Source organism: Perna viridis, chromosome 6 (genome assembly GCF_037379345.1).
Source record: "Perna viridis isolate PV_CMFRI_1.1 ecotype Kerala chromosome 6, ASM3737934v1, whole genome shotgun sequence".
Classification (NCBI taxonomy): domain Eukaryota; kingdom Metazoa; phylum Mollusca; class Bivalvia; order Mytilida; family Mytilidae; genus Perna; species Perna viridis.
In genome coordinates, this window is record NC_142450.1 from 15979218 (window position 1) to 15998424 (window position 19207).

The window sequence follows — 19207 nt, forward strand, 5'->3', positions numbered from 1 at the left end:
GTTTCGTTTTTACCTTATAAATGTGGCTATTGTTCACTAATTCATAATTCTTCTATCCAGTGATACTTGCATAAACCGAACCTCTTGCAGACTTCAAAATTAATTCGGTTTAGACACGTGTTCAGTTTATAATGGTTCCAAACACATTTATACTAATGTAAATGACTTTACAATGTGCCTTGTCAGCATAAGTTGTTGTAATTTTCATGATTAGGTTTGCACAGTTTTGAGTTTTTCACTGTATTTTAAAATGGATTGTTCTGGTTGTAGCCTGTTTGTATTTCATATATAGAGAAAAAGGGGAATATTTTCAGATAAATTTACGAATTACTACTTTCATTCACAAATTTCATTTTATACCCGCATGTAATCAACCATTTTAATATCGGAGGATTCTTAATAACCTGATTTCATTAAGTTCTTCCAGCATTTGAAGACAACGCTATACTGGTTTTTATTTGGCCAAATGATAAGCTTTGCGTTTGATAAATACTAAATCTGTCAGCCTTTATGGCAAATATCACACGTTGCACTTCGATTGATTCTCATATGTTACACTTCATTCGATTCTTAGATGTTGCACTTCATTTGATTCTCATATGTTGCACTTCAATTGATTCTCATATGCTGAATTTCAATTGATTCTCATATGTTGCACTTCATTTGATTCTCATACGTTGCACTTCATTCGATTCTCATATAGCACTTATTTCATTCTCATATGTTGCACAATTCTCGGTGTAGGTAGGTTTGCTTATGTCCCTCTATGTTAGAGGAATTCGTTGTCTTTCCCTTTGTTACATGCATAATGCTGAATCTTCGGAAGCAAAATCATATATTGATTTTGAACAAACGTTATTTGAACACACATATATATATTCATTCGTGCATATATGGATAAATAAGGATATAACTTTTTTTTCAACTCTACTTGGTAAACCAACTAGCAATACCATGGCCTGTTATACTGAAATATGTAGAACGTTCGCACAAAGCAGGTAAACTCTACTCCTTCCCTCGCAGGGCCTGAAACCCAATGTTTTACTTGGGATGTATTGTACAGTAAATTTAGGTGTAACTGTATCATTGAAAATATTGGTTATCCATTATACTGAGAAATATAAGCTGGACTAGTTGGCGACAAAAATATATGAGCAACCATGCCTCAACTAAACATTGGGAGCATGGACCAGGAACTTCGGTATGGTAAGTATCCTCTGTTTTTCTAGAAACATCCATCGAATTTGCTAATAAAATGTGAGGTCTGATATATACGAGACAGGAAAGGAAAACAATGACATCTCTTCACACGAATGTCACTCTAGACACTGCAGACAGTTCTCTAAGAAAATACACAAGAATCTTGCAAATCCGGGAAAATGGGAAGGAGTTTAGGTGACATTATCATCTGGTTTAACGATGTTTGATTTGAAAAATGACGCATTTCTACAGCGGTTACAAACAGTAGAAAGAAACCACATGACTACCCAATGTATGGAGCTAGCAGTATCGTCTAAAAAGTAAGTAATGTCCTTTGAACTGAGAAATGTCAGCTTGGAACCTGTATGAAATGTCAACTTGGAACTGGGTAATGTAAAAGAAGTCATGGCACTACCGGTCTTTCGTATGATAGTGGTTATACTGAGCTACCGATATTGCTTCTTTATTTTTTATTTTTATTATTTTTTTTTTTTATATTTTTTTTATATTTTTTTTTTTTTTTTTTTTTTGGGGGGGGGGGGTTGAATACCCCTATAAATAGTAGAGTCCTGCTAAGAATCATGCAAACTGAGATTCATAGTTGGAAAGCCTACAAAGTTTTGTTTTAAATTTTGTTTAAAATGTTGAAATAAAAAGAAAGTAACATTTGAATTTTCATATGACCCTTTTTTGGAAAAACGAAATTAAAAATGAATTTGAAAAACTTCAATAAGTCATAAAAAATTTATTCAAACTAGAATGAGGCAATTTAATTGAGCATCAATAACATAATTGTATTGCGTTTGCAAGCCTTTAGACGCTTCAACAGTTACCACCGCTAAGGAAAATGGGTTAAGAAAGAATAGTGGGTCAAAATGTCAAATCAAGAGTTCGAGGGTATTCATGCATCTAGTATTAATTCTTGTCAGACACGATTTATATTATAGATTTGAACATTTGCAATACTAGAAAACTACAAAAGTAAAAAGGACTACACTATAAAACACTAAGGTTTGATTTCTTGTACTACACCTAAAGAACTTTTCCATTTTTTGTTTTGTTTTGTTTTGTTTTGTTTTTAATTTGATGTTTTTCTTGCATACATTTTATTGTTCGGTTAAGATCTTTCTTTTTTATTTGGGTCTTATGTTGCTGATACACGGTTACGTTTTGAAACATGTGTACAGAAGTATGAAATTTGAAATATTCATTTGGGATGATATTTTTTATTTACTGTTTCGTACAGAAGTGTAACAAGAGTTCGAAAAAAAAAAAATAAATAAATAAATAAATAAAAAGCAACAGAGGTTAATAGTGAACAAATTTCCACATTTGAAACTAGATGCAAAAAATTTCATTTTATTACCTTTGTTGATCTACGAGTTGAAACTAAAATAAAAACGACAAAATTCAATCTGAAATATCAAATGTATTTTAATTTCATAAGTATGTTTTTGGATTTGAAATAATATTGCAGTGCCTGAAATAAGGGCCACTTTTTTTGGGGGCGAGTAAAAATTTAGAATAACTGGCCCAAACTGACTATTGGTGGTCCAACTTTTTACTGACAGAGGAAACACAAAAAAAGAAAATCTAAATCTGTTTCCAGAAGAACTTGGGTCTAGACATTGAAAAAGTATATACATGTACCAGTTATCAGTAAAATATTTTAAATTGATACAAAAGATTCATTGGGGGGTTCTGATCCCGGATCACAATTAGTATTTTGCTAGAATCCTGTGTCAAGATTGTTATATTTTCATTTTCCTATTTCCCGTGTTTTTACATATGAATAAATAATTTTACTATATACTGGCATTTGCCGAAGGTATTTCGGGTTGGTCGGCATTCTTCATTATAAGGCACGGGCTGGCAGCACCATTTGATTTTCTGGGGGTGGTCTGGGATTTGTTTGAAAAAAAATCTTGACCCTGAATTTTACAGATAAAAATATTCTGGTCAGTACAGGCTTTGAAGAAAATAATCTGGCTTTGATTTTGGCCAATGTAAAAAAAAACAAATTTTCCAACAAAAATTTCTTGTATTAGATGTATTGGAAACAAAATTAATCTGGTCTGCAAAGTGGGCGAAAAAAATTCCCAGCTTAGGTTAAAATCCCAGGCCACCCCAGAAAATCAAATGGTCCGTGCCTTAAGTGTACTAGAAAACAAACTAAAAATTGTGTGTTGGCTGGCTCTAGCTAAAATACGTTTTCCCGATTTCCCGCACAAGATTTTGATTAATCCCGTGTCACGATCAAACTATTTTCCGTTTTTACAGAACTTTCTTTCTGCTTTTCCCGCGTGTCACGCTTAGACCCCAATGAGACCCACCAGAAAAGACCACGGAGATTTTTCCCTTTCAGCCATGCCGGTGCGCTACGTAAGAAAAACTCTGGAAAAAAATAAAATCTGAGAATTCCGATGTCATTATGCAAACTTGATTTCCATTGGTCAGTGAGATATTTTCGACAAATCGCTGTGACCGTATTATATTTGCTATGGAAAACTGATACTGATCGCAAATTTCTGTCTTCGCCGAAAACCGATGGCCGATTTGTTTATTAAAATGATTTTTCATCTGTTTTTCTGCAGTCGCCCAGATAATTCTTTTTGGGCCAGCATCCCCATTACTTTGGACAACATGTCATCGCCCCATAAAAGTTTCACTCGCCATTGGCGAGTGGGCGACCGTCTATTTCAGGCACTGTATTGTGTCCAGCAGCATATTTTAGATCTGAATTTGTTATGCGACGTAATCAACCTCTTTTAATAATTGAAAATTGTATGTTTTACTACCAAAAATCCATTATAAGGAATAACTTTCAAATGTTTTCTGTCTTTAAAGAAAACAAATGCAATCACGTGGTGTACATTTGATACAAAAAAAAAAAAATTGTAATTGTAATTGTCATTCCTAAAACGACATTTCTTTAAATGCTATTAATGTTACTCAAGGCTTTTTTACTTGTAAAAGCTATATTTTCTTTACTTTGTTTATGTTTCGCATCTCAGTGAATGTACGTTAAAATCTGACCACGTAAAGAAAAGCGTTTTTAAGGAAAGTTTCTATTTTTCATACTAAATAAATTGGTTTTTGATAGTTTACATTTAAAAACCTACAAAATGTAAACTTGTACATACCAAGCTATTGAGTTTAACAGAATCAAAAATTACATATATACTATAAAATCATATTTCTAATGGATGTCAGTCCAATTATTGATAACTGATTCGAAGTCAAAATGTTATTTTGTTTTGGATTTTTTGAAAGGCGGAATGCGGACCAATCGATGTAAATGACGTCATATAACAAAACCATGTTATAGAAAATAACCTGGTTTGTTCAAAGAGAATTACCCAATAGGAAAGCTTGTTATAGAGTAAATAAAATTGTTAATATATGTATATCGACAATGACATCAACAATAGGGCCCGTTTTCATAAAAAAAAAATAATTTCACTGATTTTTTTTAATTTGCTATTAGGCCAAATTTCAAGATTAAAATTGTGCGAATAAGTGTAAGTGTGTGTACATAACCATAATGCACGCACTGCTTTAATGGATTTGGTGGCACACGGTTTCGACAATTCATATTAATAGGAGGGTGAAATTAAATCACTTACTTAACGTTTTACTGATCATCATGACGTCTTTAAAAAGAAATATGATATTGTTTAAAACTACTATTAGTTAAAGTTAGCACCAATGTTTCCTATAAAATAGTTAAACCCGTTGTTAAAGGAGGTTGTCTTCAAATTAACGTACTCCTCGAGAAAATATGATATGAGTGGCACAGGATAAATTTTATCAAACTGAATCTTTTGTCCCTATGTAATGTATATATCATATGTATGTCAAACACTGTAACATTTGTTTTGAATCGACAATGGATGGCTCATTAAGCAACCAAATTTTGCTCAACTAAAGATATCTCTCCCTTTTTTCAATGAATTTCGTATTATTTCGATGTTATCTATCTTTCTTTTATCATTGCTGTTAATCCAAAACTAACATTTTACGTTGAGAAAGCATGCATTTGTGATACGAAATGTGTGAGAACAAATTTGAAAAAAATTGTCATGTGTCACCGACTGCCTGGTTTTTGTACACCCTCTTAAATATTTAATTTACAACCATAAAACAATATTAAAATTTGAATGGACGAATTAGTTTGAAAGCTGAAGTCTCTATTTGAATATCGTTTTATTTGAAATAGATAATCGAATTTTTCCATTATAATATCGTCATCAAACACTTTGATAATTACCGAGATACTTCTAGGAGATATGTTTGTCTAATGATAATTAAATGCATTTTAACACTTGTACTCCTAACACGGAGTAAAAGCTCTAGAAAATGCTCTTGGATACATTTATTGCAGCGTTTTTGAATATTTTACTTTTGATTTGCTTACATTTTCCAGAAAGAACAGAAGGTATGTAAAGTATACGAATAGTATGTGAATATAAAATAATGTTAAAAAGAATGTTATGCATAGGATGAGAACAATTTTTTGTAGTTGTGAATTGGTCTAGAGGTAGCATTTCATTTAACTGCTATTATTTTTCTGATTGTGTATTTGTATAATCTATTTCATTATTTCTGTTTTAACAAGGGACTCTATTTACACGTGCATATTTTTTTACCAGTGTAAGCCTTCCCTCTGGGGTAAGGAGTTCCTCTCGTACATCGAAGACCCATGGGTGGCTTTCAGCATACATTTTCCTTCTTGGTGGGGTTGTTGTCTCTTTGACATTAACCATATCAATTCTCTTATAGATCTAATGAGTAATTTTTGTCTGATTTATTGACATTGGGTAATTGTATATTACGTAGCTTTACACAAAAGAATTAAAGAAAGTAATATGCAAATTCAATCAGTATATGTTGAATAAAATGTTATGTTTACGCTATTTGATATGCATATATACTTGCAACAAAGGAGAAGGGGCGATAAAGGGTCTTATTGGCCTAAAATTCATGTGAAAACTGATCGTAAAGTATTGAATTTTTTATTTGTGATTTGGGAGATTTGAATCCATCACACATGATAAAACATAAAGACTAATAATTTGTGCATAGAAAGGACATTTAAGGAATATTGCTTAAAGTTAACCTTGTGTACAATTATTCAGACATTCTATCAAATATTGCACATTTTGGTCATGTTATTAGCAAGGAAATGGTGTCCACACCAACGAAAAAACGCCGTATTTAGAGAATACTTTCACTATCAAATAGTGCGTTTATTGTGAAAATATGAAGTTGTCTCCTGATGATGGGCATAGTTTTCTGGATTTAAACACGTCCGAAAAAAATATGTCAATTAATAACGAACTGCGACACCTGTAATAATTTAAATTACTCTAAAACAAACTTGTTTAAAAATTATTTTAATTGTTGTCATAGAATTACGATAGGTACGTTGCTAGCGGAAAGAGGCAGAATAATTTGTTTGATTTACCAATGAAAATTATTTCCTCGCCCCACTCCCATTGCTTTATTCATTTACCCCATTCCCAATGCCACATTCCCCATTGCCCGATTCCCCGTCGCCCCATCCCCATTCCACATTCCCCATGCCCTATTGCCCCATTCCCCATTCCTCATTGCCCTATCCCCCATTCCCCATGGTCCCATTTCCCATGCCCCATTCTCCCATACCCTATAAAATGGAAAGTTTATCCCATACAGGTACTGTATTAATAGTAGTACATTGTTGCTGCAAAGTATAAAATTAATACATCGATGTAAGTGTTTACTTTCTAGCTTCCGACGGAAGCCTACCGATATTTCATCATACATTTCGTAATCTCCCGGCGGAAGCTTAAAGGGAAATACCATGTTGTTGTGAACGTCATAACTATCGAAAGTAATCAGTTAAATATTCATAAAAATTAAATTGACACAAATTAATTTCCTTTTCTTAATTAATAAATCGAGATTAATAATTAGGAAATTTGAATTTCCCACGCCTATGGGCGCCATCATGACCGGTTGAACTATGACGTCACGAAGTCGGTTTGTAACGTGAAAGTAAATAGGTAATTGATTACGATGTCCGAAGAAATCGCAAATTTGGGACTTTTCCCCTATCATTTCAACCCATAATAAATAGAATAAGAGATTGAGGCACAACATGTATAAGCAAATGTCAGACATCACCGACGAACAACTGGACTTGCAGCCAGATGACTAGTATTTGTAAGGAAAATCGTATGGCTACTTCCGAAGAATGTTCGTTTTGCTGGAAAAAAACTTATAGAACATTCCTTTTATCATTCGTGCAATCGTAAGCTTGACAAGTCATCGTGTTTTGGTGATTCGATAAACATGATCGTAGAAATATTTACGGAATATTCTTTGTGTACATATCATTTGCAGTATTTGTATCAGAACCAAACCGACTTAGTGACGTCACGAGCCAATCGGAAGCTATAGGTAAAAATAAAAAAAAATCTGGCTATGATTTTCCTTCAGATAGGAGAGTTCTGCAAGATGGCTATCGCCTTATATTTCAAGGATTTCGAATTTTGCATAGCCTTGAGCATTTTATAAAAGCGCATTTTGCATTAAAGGTTATTTATTCTTGTTTATGTGGGTATGCTTTATCATAAGATCCCAATTTAATGCAAAGATGGTCTCACCCTTTAAACCTGCCGCTTGTGAATTTTTCTGTATCCATCAGTCACATTGATTGGGAGAATGAAGCTCAAAAGTGACACATTTAAACATTCAAAATCGGAACAGTGTTTTTTTCATACATTCCAATCTAGAAACAAATCTAATGTTGAAATATATGAGCATAAACTGTCACAAGCAAATTAAAAAACTTTTTTTTTCAAATTGCCAACACTTTTATTCGGATCTTGAAAAAAAAACACCGAAATTTGTGTTACTAAAATACAAATTTGGGTAAATCAGACGATTCAAAAGTACAACAACATTTCAAAGTAAACATTAGTTTTTGGATACGGTTTCTAAATAGGGATACAACTTTTAATGTAAGCTGGTTGATGATGTTCTTTTCTGTAATAAATGTAACTTTTAAAAAAAAAAAAAAAACACCAAACATGTGTTAATTTTTCCTTGTATATCTTATTAAGCCAAAAATCTAGTGTAGCGTCCGGACCCAAATTGATCCAATGATCTTATCAAGACTGCAATATGCGATACAGGTTATAACATGATTGTATTATTTTTATTTCATGTTTTTGGACAAAATTACATTACAACAATGACATTTATAATTTCGTTAACTGTTGTTTTATTCTTTTTTATTTTATCAATGGGGAGTTCGCATTTTCCTTGGTTTCATACTATTGTGCCTATTGTCCGGGTATTCCCCAATGGAAAAAAAAACATTATAATCGATTCATGACGTATTTATTAGAGCCTAGGTAAAGTATTATCTTGTGAATACGTTAATATGAATAAGATAACATGCAATTTTCTACGTCATTTTAAGTAGGAGGGTCTTTTTCCCTTTTAGTTTCTAAAGAATAACACATTCAGTGCCTGAAATAGACGGTCGCCCACTCGCCAATGGCGAGTAAAACCTTTATGGGGCGATTAAATGTTGTCCAAAGTAATGGAGATGCTGGCCCAAAAAGAATTATCTGGGCGACTGCAGAAAAAACAGATGAAAAATCATTTGAATAAACAAAATGGCCATCGGTTTCCGGCGAAGACAGAAATTTGCGATCAGTATCAGTTTTCCATAGCAAATATAATACGGTCACAGCGATTGGTCGAAAATATCTCACTGACCAATGGAAATCAAGTTTGCATAATGACATCGGAATTCTCAGATTTTATTTTTTTCCAGAGTTTTTCTTACGAAGCGCACCGGCATGGCTGAAAGGGAAAAATCTCCATGGTCTTTTCTGGTGGGTCTCAATGGGGTCAAAGCGTGACACGCGGGAAAAGCAGAAAAAAAAGTTCTGTAAAAACGGAAAATAGTTTGATCGTGACACGGGATTAATCAAAATCTTGTGCGGGAAATCGGGAAAACGTATTTTAGCTAGAGCCAGCCAACACACAATTTTTAGTTTGTTTTCTAGTACACTTAAGGCACGGACCATTTGATTTTCTGGGGTGGCCTGGGATTTTAACCTGAGCTGGGAACTTTTTTCGCCCACTTTGCAGACCAGATTAATTTTGTTTCCAATACATCTAATACAAGAAATTTTTGTTGGAAAATTTGTTTTTTTTTTTTTACATTGGCCAAAATCAAAGCCAGATTATTTTCTTCAAAGCCTGTACTGACCAGAATATTTTTATCTGTAAAATTCAAGGTCAAGATTTTTTTTCAAACAAATCCCAGACCACCCCCAGAAAATCAAATGGTCCTGCCAGCCCGTGCCTTATAATGAAGAACGCCGACCAACCCGAAATACCTTCGGCAAATGCCAGTATATAGTAAAAGTATTTATTCATATGTAAAAACACGGGAAATAGGAAAATGAAAATATAACAATCTTGACACGGGATTCTAGCAAAATACTAATTGTGATCCGGGATCAGAACCCCCCCCCCAATGAATCTTTTGTATCAATTTAAAATATTGTACTGATAACTGGTACATGTATGTACTTTTTCAATGTCTAGACCCAAGTTCTTCTGGAAACAGATTTAGATTTTCTTCTTTTGTGTTTCTTCTGTCAGTAAATGGTTGGGCCACCAATAGTCAGTTTGGGCCAGTTATTCTAAATTTTTACTCGCCCAAAAACAATTTTTTCAGGCACTGACATTTCCAAATGGTATCTCCGATCAAATGCATATCCGGAATTCAGGTTTAATTATTTTTATTTAAAGGTCGCTAGAGTATTTTGTTCCAGAAAACAGTACTCAAATTGTTCGCGACCAGGTCATGCTTACATGCATTAACCTAACAACCATCGAAGCATTGTCGCCCCCCTCCTTCCCTCACCACTAAATCATAGAGAAATTCTCGTTTTCAAAATGAATATTTATCGAACACATCGTAGATAAATTTACAAATTAAATGATTTTTACATATTAACTATACGTGCTATTAAAATTCAAGAACAGACCAAAGACAGCTTGTCAATTATATGTAGGTTTCAATCTCGAGTTGAAATTGATTGAGACACTTAAGTACTTCTCTGTCTAAGAAGTCAAAATGTGTGTTAGATGTGGCGAATGACAAAATTAAACACACACCTGAGATTCACTTGATATTGCCCACTCAGTTATAGTTTAAATAACCTTATGCGTATTGTTCCTCAATTGACAAGCATGTCAATGTCCATGGAGTTTACGTTTAATACACAGAGAACATCTCAAAACAGAGTTAGTTCATTTTCGCCCTTTCTGCAGAATTGATTAAATTAAAACAGCAAAAGTCAGGCCTTGATATAATTTTTCATAAAAATGAATGTACAGTTTATTGGTTTTTTGTGAAAATGTAGGAAATAATACCCTGAAAATCACGATATTTCAACATAATATAGAATACACTAGTAGTTAAAGTATCGTATATGCGAAAAATCAACTTTCATTTAAGATTTAATGTTTCGAAAATATATAGATATTTCATTGCACGCGTCTTGGTAAATGATCCAATAATTTTAAATGCATAAATTTATCTTATAATTGAACCACACATCATAACAAATCCAACCTCAAGAGAAAAGAAAAAAAAGTTCCGGAAATTCCCTTTTCGCAGTTTTTAGTTAAGCAAAATGTGATACGCAATAAAAACGTATTCACAGAGCAAAAATATTGAGCAATATATAGCCTGGTTATCCATAGTGGCACTTATTATTTTTGTATAGGGATCCTGACCCTTCTTATTAATTTCTAGATTCACCATTGAACATGCATAATCTTACATGTGATGAATGTGGTAAAATGTAAAAACAGTAACGCTATACAACTTACCCTTGCAATCTCTTCTAACCTCTCTTCAATTCTGTGAGAATCTGTCAGGAAAACTGTTCTACACTACCAGGAATTTAACTACAAATTGTATGTACTTTTTATGCCGCTATAAAATCAATACTTTTCTTTCACAATACATTTCAGTAAGAAATTTGTTTTTGGTAATTTCAGTACTTACCTTTTTTGTCATTTCACAGTACTTTGAATTTTTTTAGTACTGTAAATTTCAGCCAATTTTCAGTACTGAAAATGTCAGTCATTTGCCAATACTGTGGTTTTCTGTAGTTCCTTAGTACTTTTTCATTTCAAAGGAAACTATGATATTTTCTGATTTGTTTTCACCTCTCGCGAGTATGTTTTCATTGAATATATGTATTGATGTCTTCTATTCAAATTTCTTGTCCTACTTCAATTTACAATTTTATACGGCCCAAACTCTAAACATTTTTTAAAGATTCGTTTTGGAGATATTTTGTTCTGGTTTCCTTCCATTGTTGTATTGATTTTACATGTTATTTCTGATAAAACGTATTTTAAATTGTGTAAGTTTTCATTTGTTCGAATATGAACTCATCATAATGAAACTTGGTTCATGTAAATATCAAATTACAAGCAGAATGTGTTATGCAACAGTGTTTTATCATTTTCTGTTGCCAATTTTAAATTCAGTACCGGAATGGCACATTTAAATGAACAATTTGTTATTTCGAAAAAGCCTCAATTTTTAACATATAAATATGAATAACCAATATCATGTTTAATCATTCATTTACTATATATTAAATATCAACAACTGACAACACATTTGTTTTTTCTATAATATATAAAAGAAGGGAACTATTATAAATTGATTCATAAACACCAGTAATAACTGGAAAGGATTAAGAAAACAGTAATGCATGGAAATATAAACAGCTGGGTCCTGAACACGTAACAACCGTCCACATATGCATATGGAAGTAAACTGAAAACCTGCCATAACTCGTAACGAAAAAACGCAGCTTGATACAAAAACAGAGGCCAATCCCTGAAAAATGGGCCATATAAACACACCATTCAAGCTAGATACAGTTCTGAATTTTGATTGCGATTCAATATTTGATACAGGAAACTAATTTGACCAGAATAACAGTGGCAACCTTATTCATCAATAAGCAAACCCCCAAAGTCAATCCTAGCCTTTCTTTTGTGGTATGACACCTTGTGGTATAATTTCAAAGAGATTCATTTAAATTTACTCAAGTCTTTGTCCGAAAATCATGAAAATGCTCGTTTCCGGTACCTTTTTCCTAAACAGTACAAGGCACACTCCCAACATCAATCCCAGACGTCCTTAAAGGTATGTCACCTCGTGGTATAATTTCATAAACATATACATTCATACTCAAGTTATTGTCCGGACAAGAAGTGTCTATAAACAATGATAACAGCATACCATTATATGACCACCATTTTGTTCTCATAAAAAGGATTTGCAAAGGTCAATTTCAAAACTTTTAAGGCATTTAAGGACACAACATTTAGTTTTCCTTTCCTCGTTTGTCCACCCCGGACTACTTTACTTTTTATGAGCAACTCGGCAGGTGTTTCTAGAAAAGCAGAGGACGCTTATCCTACCGGTGCACCTGGCCCATGCTCCAAGTTTTTAGTGGAGTCCGAGTTGCTCATTTGTTTTTGTTACTTTGTATGTATGATTTTAGTTACTTTATGTTCTTTGTTACGTATGTCTGTTTTCCATATCTGGTCTTTGTCCCAGGATTGCATTCTGTTTTCAACGCTATAACCTTGGTTCCCTTGATTACTCTTTAATTTGATGCAGTAAGGTTAACTGTTGATGTATAGCATAAAGTTCTTCGAAGAAAAATAAAATGGTAAAAATAACAATAAGACTATACAATAAGAATAAAAAAGTTAGCAATAAAAAAAATTAAGGGTATGGCACTTAGTGGTACAGTTCAAAGAGATTCATTTACTTATCATTAGTTTAGTGTCTGGAGTTCTGGAAAATGCTTGCTTTCTGTCTAGTTTTGTAACCTCATTCCTAGATAGTTTAAGTCTTAATCCAGGTGTTAAATATTGTGGTACAATATCAGACATCCATGTGCTTCCATTGAAGTTCTGTAGTAAAATTATATTAAATGCTTGAATTTATAGCGATTTTAGCACCCTAATTCCTAAACAATTTGGCAATAAAATCTATTTCTGTGGTCATATAAAAAATTCAATTATTCCAAAAAACTAAAAAGATTGCTACACATGGCCTCATGTCCCTCCTCACCAAAAAAAGTTTAAGATCACATTTCCAATAACTCATGTAAATTAGTCAAATCAAAATTGCGGACCAATATGATCAACAAAATATGGTAACTTACAATCTGATAAAATTTGAACAATAAACATGAAGTTTACTATTCAAGCGTTTTTAAAGTTACCATGTTACATGTAAACACAGACAGACGGATGGATATATGAATGTGTAAGACCCATTTCTAATTGATAGCCATACATGTATAAAAATTGTTTCCTTAAATCTTTTATATTAATTACAATATAGTTTCTTCAATTTGCTGTCTAGTATTTCCTTTCTTTTGTTCACAATTTGGGCTTTACAACCAACCAAAAATATAAAAAATATAAGTCTAAGACATAAATCCTCCACATTATTGGCAATATTGTATAGTAACATATACTAAGCAATACATATAAAATGTATCATAACTTATAAAATATAACTAGACATTGACAATAATGGGACTAATACCCTTCGCAGCCTGTTAAACCCTGTACATTTGGGGACGACAACGCCATAACATTATATGAATCTTGCACATTTCTGCAATCGTAAAAAAAAAACAAAAAAAGTACAGAATTTTAAAAAGAACACCCTGACAACAGAATCATCAAAGATAAGGTCTACAGTAACCTTTTTCTCCACTGCAACCCCTTTTTAAAACTAGGTGTAAGATTCTTTGAATACTGAAAGGCTTTCCTTCGTGTCTAATGAATCTATTAACTAAATATTAAGTTGTTTTTGTTAACATCATTCTGACAACAATATGGCAAAAATATGAACAAAATGTATGAATTTTAGTAAGATTCAAGGAATCTTTTTGGCATTTGCATTCAAGAATTTATAAACATTCATATGTTTTCCCAATCTAACTGATTTACAAATCCAAATTGAACACTTGATGATTAATTTTCAGTATTTTTTATGCCTATACGATCCCCAGTCTCCGATTTTTATTTGTTGCGAGCATAGAAAATAAAAAAAAAAATGAAAGTCTAATTTAATTAGACTGTTATGATCTCCTTCTCCCTTCATCAAAATAACATCAGTTGCTTAGAAGTAAGTCTTACATTTCACTTTTTTGACTATCATCATCTTCCAAATATCCTGGTACAGGATCACCCTGGTAATCTGCACTTAGTTGACATCAAGGCCACGGAAATGCTTAAAGAGGGAAAATTGAAAATCATTATCATATTTCCCTTGTTCTGAAGAATTAAATCACATTATATTCTTCAATGATTTTGTGAAAGACTGTTAAAATTCATTTTAGAATTTTATGATACAACTCTAAACATACTTCTTGTTTTTTTTTTATTTTTGTTATTAAGTAACACTTCATTTAAGAATCATGCATAATATGATAAATGACCGAAAAGTCCAGCCTACATATTTTTTATTTTTGATGTTTTGTTTGTATTGCTGTAGTAAATGGAAATTAACATTCTGGTTTTCATAGTATCCATGTTCTTACCTGTAGGAGATGAAAATCAAATAGAATGCCAGCAGAATTCAAAATAAAGGAAGATAACTCTGTAATTGACACTTAAATACAAAAGATCTTAGCCTTGTATTCTTTGCCCCATAGGCTTCTATAGTAAACCATACATTTTCATAGTTTAAAAAAAAATAGACAAGGGGTTCCATCTATTTTTTGACCATGTCTTTTCATCAATGAAATGTCAAAAATATTTTTAGGTCCATTCTAGAAAAAAAGGCACGAACATTTTCTGAAGCATTTCTTTCATGAAAATACTGTTTTTCATTAAAAAAAAAAACAGTTTTCTTGTGTCATAGCTTGAAGCGAACTATATTTTTTAGCCTTCATGTTTTGACGTACACCCGCTCCGGAATATGTAATGCAAGACTGATACCTATTACTAATAAGATCTTTTAGATATTTATAAGTCTTGTTGTTTTCTATAACTGTTTCAATTTCAAACTTAAAGACAAAATATCTCTGTCCTCCTGCTTTTCTGTGAATTTTTGTTTCAATTTTAATTTTGGTACCCTATAACAGTATTTGTTTATTTCAGTTTTGATAAAGAATAATTTAGCTACCTTAGAAAAGTGGTATGAATTGATAAGACAAATGCCTAAACTGTTCTATGAATACCAAATTGTTTCAAAATCTCAATTTCTTTGTCTCCTATTCATAGAAACTTAAGTTTGAACCACCTTTTTTTAGCCTTAGCAAAAGAGAGCCTCTTGATAATCTAAAATCTGCTGGCTGATACAGCCAATTGCAAAAAAGTTGAAGTTCATGGGTACATAACTTAGGTTTAATAGAGTATAATGTCGTATAGTTACCACCATTTTAATGAAAAAGACATCTTAGTTGCCAAAAATGTGGATTTTCAGTCAAATTTGTACCATAGGCATGTACTCGGTAGTGACAAAAGAAGAAATGTCTCACAGACACAGATAGATATTTTAATGAAATAAAAAAAATGTTTTATTGATCAGTTTTCACTTAAAGTCAATCAATTGACTGTAGTATAGCATTTCCTGACTAGTTAAAATAGAAAAAAGTGAAAATGCAACAAAATAAATAAATAAATAAATAAATAAAATAAAAAAATAAAAAAAATAAAATAAAAAATCAGTTTTTATATGTCATGTTAAACAAGTGAATTCAACTATTTTCAAGTCTCTACTCCAAGTATTAAAAATGTCAAAAAATCAAAATCGGTTATAATTCAGCAATTTAAATTCATAGGACAATCCAAAAGTAGGCATCCCCCAACCAGGGTCAACAAAATTCAGTTGATAACATGGTATACACAGAGCCATGACGGATCCCGGCCTCATCTTACACCTCTTTCACAGCTAGAACAAAAGGAGCACTTTCTTTTTATTTCTTCTGATGTAGCTTGATATGTTGGATGAATGGATTTGTTTCTGTTATCAGGTTAACAATTTATAGGTTGCTGGATCAGATCTGACTTGATTTGTTATGACTATTTCATTTCCTGTTAGACTAGATGGGAAACAAATTAATATTCTTTCTAAGTACAATTTTCTCAGAATCTTGTTTTTGATCTTGAAATTTATTAATTAAGCCAGGGGCGTAGCTGCCTATACGCAAATACGCGTACTTTCGGAAAAAATAACAAAAAATAAAAACACACATTTTGAAGATAAAATAAAGGTTTTGTGCAATGACTCACTGGAGGCCTTGAGCGACCCCCCCCCCCCAGACCCCTCGCCGTAATTTTGTGTACAAATAAAACAGGCCTAGCCACGCCCCTGTAAACGTATTATTTAAAACATTAAAAAGAATCATCCCAAATTTCATTTATTACAAATATTACTTAAGTTATTTACTGTGCGATAGATGTAATCTATGAGTGAACACATTTTGAAATATTTGCGCTTTTATCAAAATACATACATGTATATAATGTATCGTTGTAATTGTATGTTTTGTTTTTTACGAGTATTTTTTTCTCTGTACGAAGTACAAGTAAAGCGGGACGATTTAAATAGATTGCACTGAAGATAAAAAACGAGAAGTAAATGAAATGTGACAATTTGGACAATACGAAACGACAAGTAGACAAAAGATCAAAACTTGCAAGAAATGAATTTGTTTTGTTTTTTTTTAATTTACCCTGTAAAGCACCCCACACATCATCATATTCAGACTTGTGACGTCAATTACACTATTGCAGAACGATTGACTTGTTGAATGTGCAAACACCAGTTGCCAAGCCAATATATAGGCTTTTGGCAAAATACAGTACGAAAACCCTATATATAAGCTCTTTGCATTGTAAGGGTTAAATGATTGAGTCAAGTGTAATAAAGAACACTTCTGTGAAAAGACTTGTCTCTAACTTAAAGGAACATTGTCTTGACATTCAGCTTAGGTTTAAGTGTCCACAAAATTGCAAATAAATTTGCAGTTAATACAGAGGTATTATAGTATAAAAGCCTATTTATCAGTTCACTCACTCAGAGATAGGGGAAGGCAACGTTACATCAAATACATGTATAGAGAGGCAATTTCAACCCTGACCTATCTCGTCCATAAAACAAGTGCATACTGATTTAACTATTTCATAGACACATTACATCAATACTTTACACCTAACAGCACAATATATGACTCTTTAAGAACAGTAAACCATTATGGCGTAAGCCTGCTATGAAAATGTAAAAAGATAGAATTAAACAAGTAATTTTCAAATGCAAAAACATAATGTCTAAAAAAATAAGTTGGATTTTATATTTTACAGAAAAATCATATACCGTGAATAAACTAATACACATTTCACCCTGAATAGTGTATACAACGTTTAGCTTTAAACCTTCATACTTTTTTTCAAATTTTAATTGACATTACTTGTGCATGGTTTGTAGTAAAAAGAGACAATAATGTACATATGTTGTATATTGAATTATAAAAGTGAGGCTTAAGCAATTACTTCAACCATAGACTATAGTATCCTTGCTCGGGCAAAATGGAGGAGGCAGTGTCCTCTCTGTCCCTATTGAGTACCCTCCCCTTAATAAATAATTGAATGTCTTATTAAGATTTGGTCACTATACAGATATGAGGACTAGGCCCTGGCTGCAACGTGAATATTTTTCTGGAGTTTGTGAACATGTTTTTCAAACTACCCACAAATGGTGGGTTTTTAAAATAACAAAAATCATATTTAAGATAAAAGTGGAATTCTAATTTAATGTTTTTTGCAATATCTTTTCTGAGCAGGTTCACTTTTACATACATGTATGTAACTTAGTATCTTAAAAGTTGCATGTAGGTGTCTTGAAATACACAATGTACATGTATTGTTCTTTGTAGTCCAAATGCATTGCAAGTTTGCCATCTTAGTGAATTTTTTATTCTGCATGGTCAGATTTTTAAAATGACTCGTTGAACGTCATGATTATGTGGACTAGAAATATTGCATTTTGGACCTACAGTATAACTAGTGCATACTGAAAAGAAACATATGCTGCCTTTGCAAACGGTAAAAACATGAATTCTTCTAGCATTCAGCATGATCCTGTAACAGGACCTTTTCAACGGTTAACAATATTTCATTTTTTTTGTTGAAATGGGTAAAAAGCCCAATTTGAGAGGTAATATAAAAATTGTGTGTGTGTGTGTGTGTGTGGTTAGGGGGTAAATATCAGGACTTGTGACTTGTGTTTGTCGAACACTGCACCAGTTCAAAGCTCAAGTAACTTGTTAAATGAATAATTTCTTCTTCTGATGAAGTCTGTGTGGCAGGAAGATGTCAATAAAATTTATCCGGCGACTTTTCCAGCGACTTTGAACGCCAGTTTCCGTTTTCCGTCGGTATCACTTACGCGCTTGAATTTTCACATTCATCTTCTTCTCGGTAAATGCACGAAAGATCTATAAATAGCACCTGTGTTTTGTTTATAAACATGAAATGAACGAAGTTGAATATTCCGACAACACGAGTATAATAAATCAAGGGGTTCTTTTTCGATAAATTATCGTTAATCAATTATTTGTACTGAAAAACGACAGAGAACCACAGTACTGAAAAATGACTGACATTTACAGTATTGAAAGTTACTGAAATTATCAGTGCTGACAATTGACTGAAATTTTAAGTACCTGAAGTTTACTGAAATTTTCAGTACTGAAAATTGGCTAAAATTTACAGTACTGAAAATTGGCTAAAATTTACAGTACTGAAAAGTGACAAAAATCAAAGTACTGTAAAAATGCAAAAAAAAATGTAAGTACTGAAATTGCCAAAAGAAATTCTACACTGAAATGTTTTGTGAAAGAAAAAATACTGATTTTAAATAGGCATTAAA

The 19207-nt window shown here is 32.4% G+C and overlaps 1 protein-coding gene across 1 annotated transcript in view; it reads left to right on the forward strand.

Moving 5' to 3' along the window:
• The first annotated feature begins 5505 nt into the window (after positions 1-5505).
• Positions 5506-19207, forward strand: part of LOC148613845 (hemicentin-2-like) — a 53471-nt gene continuing 39769 nt past the window's right edge. The window contains exon 1 of the mRNA XM_088587481.1: positions 5506-5638. Within this exon, the coding sequence (XP_088443607.1) occupies positions 5560-5638 (79 nt within the window). The 5' untranslated portion in view covers positions 5506-5559. The remainder of the gene's footprint in view (positions 5639-19207) is intronic.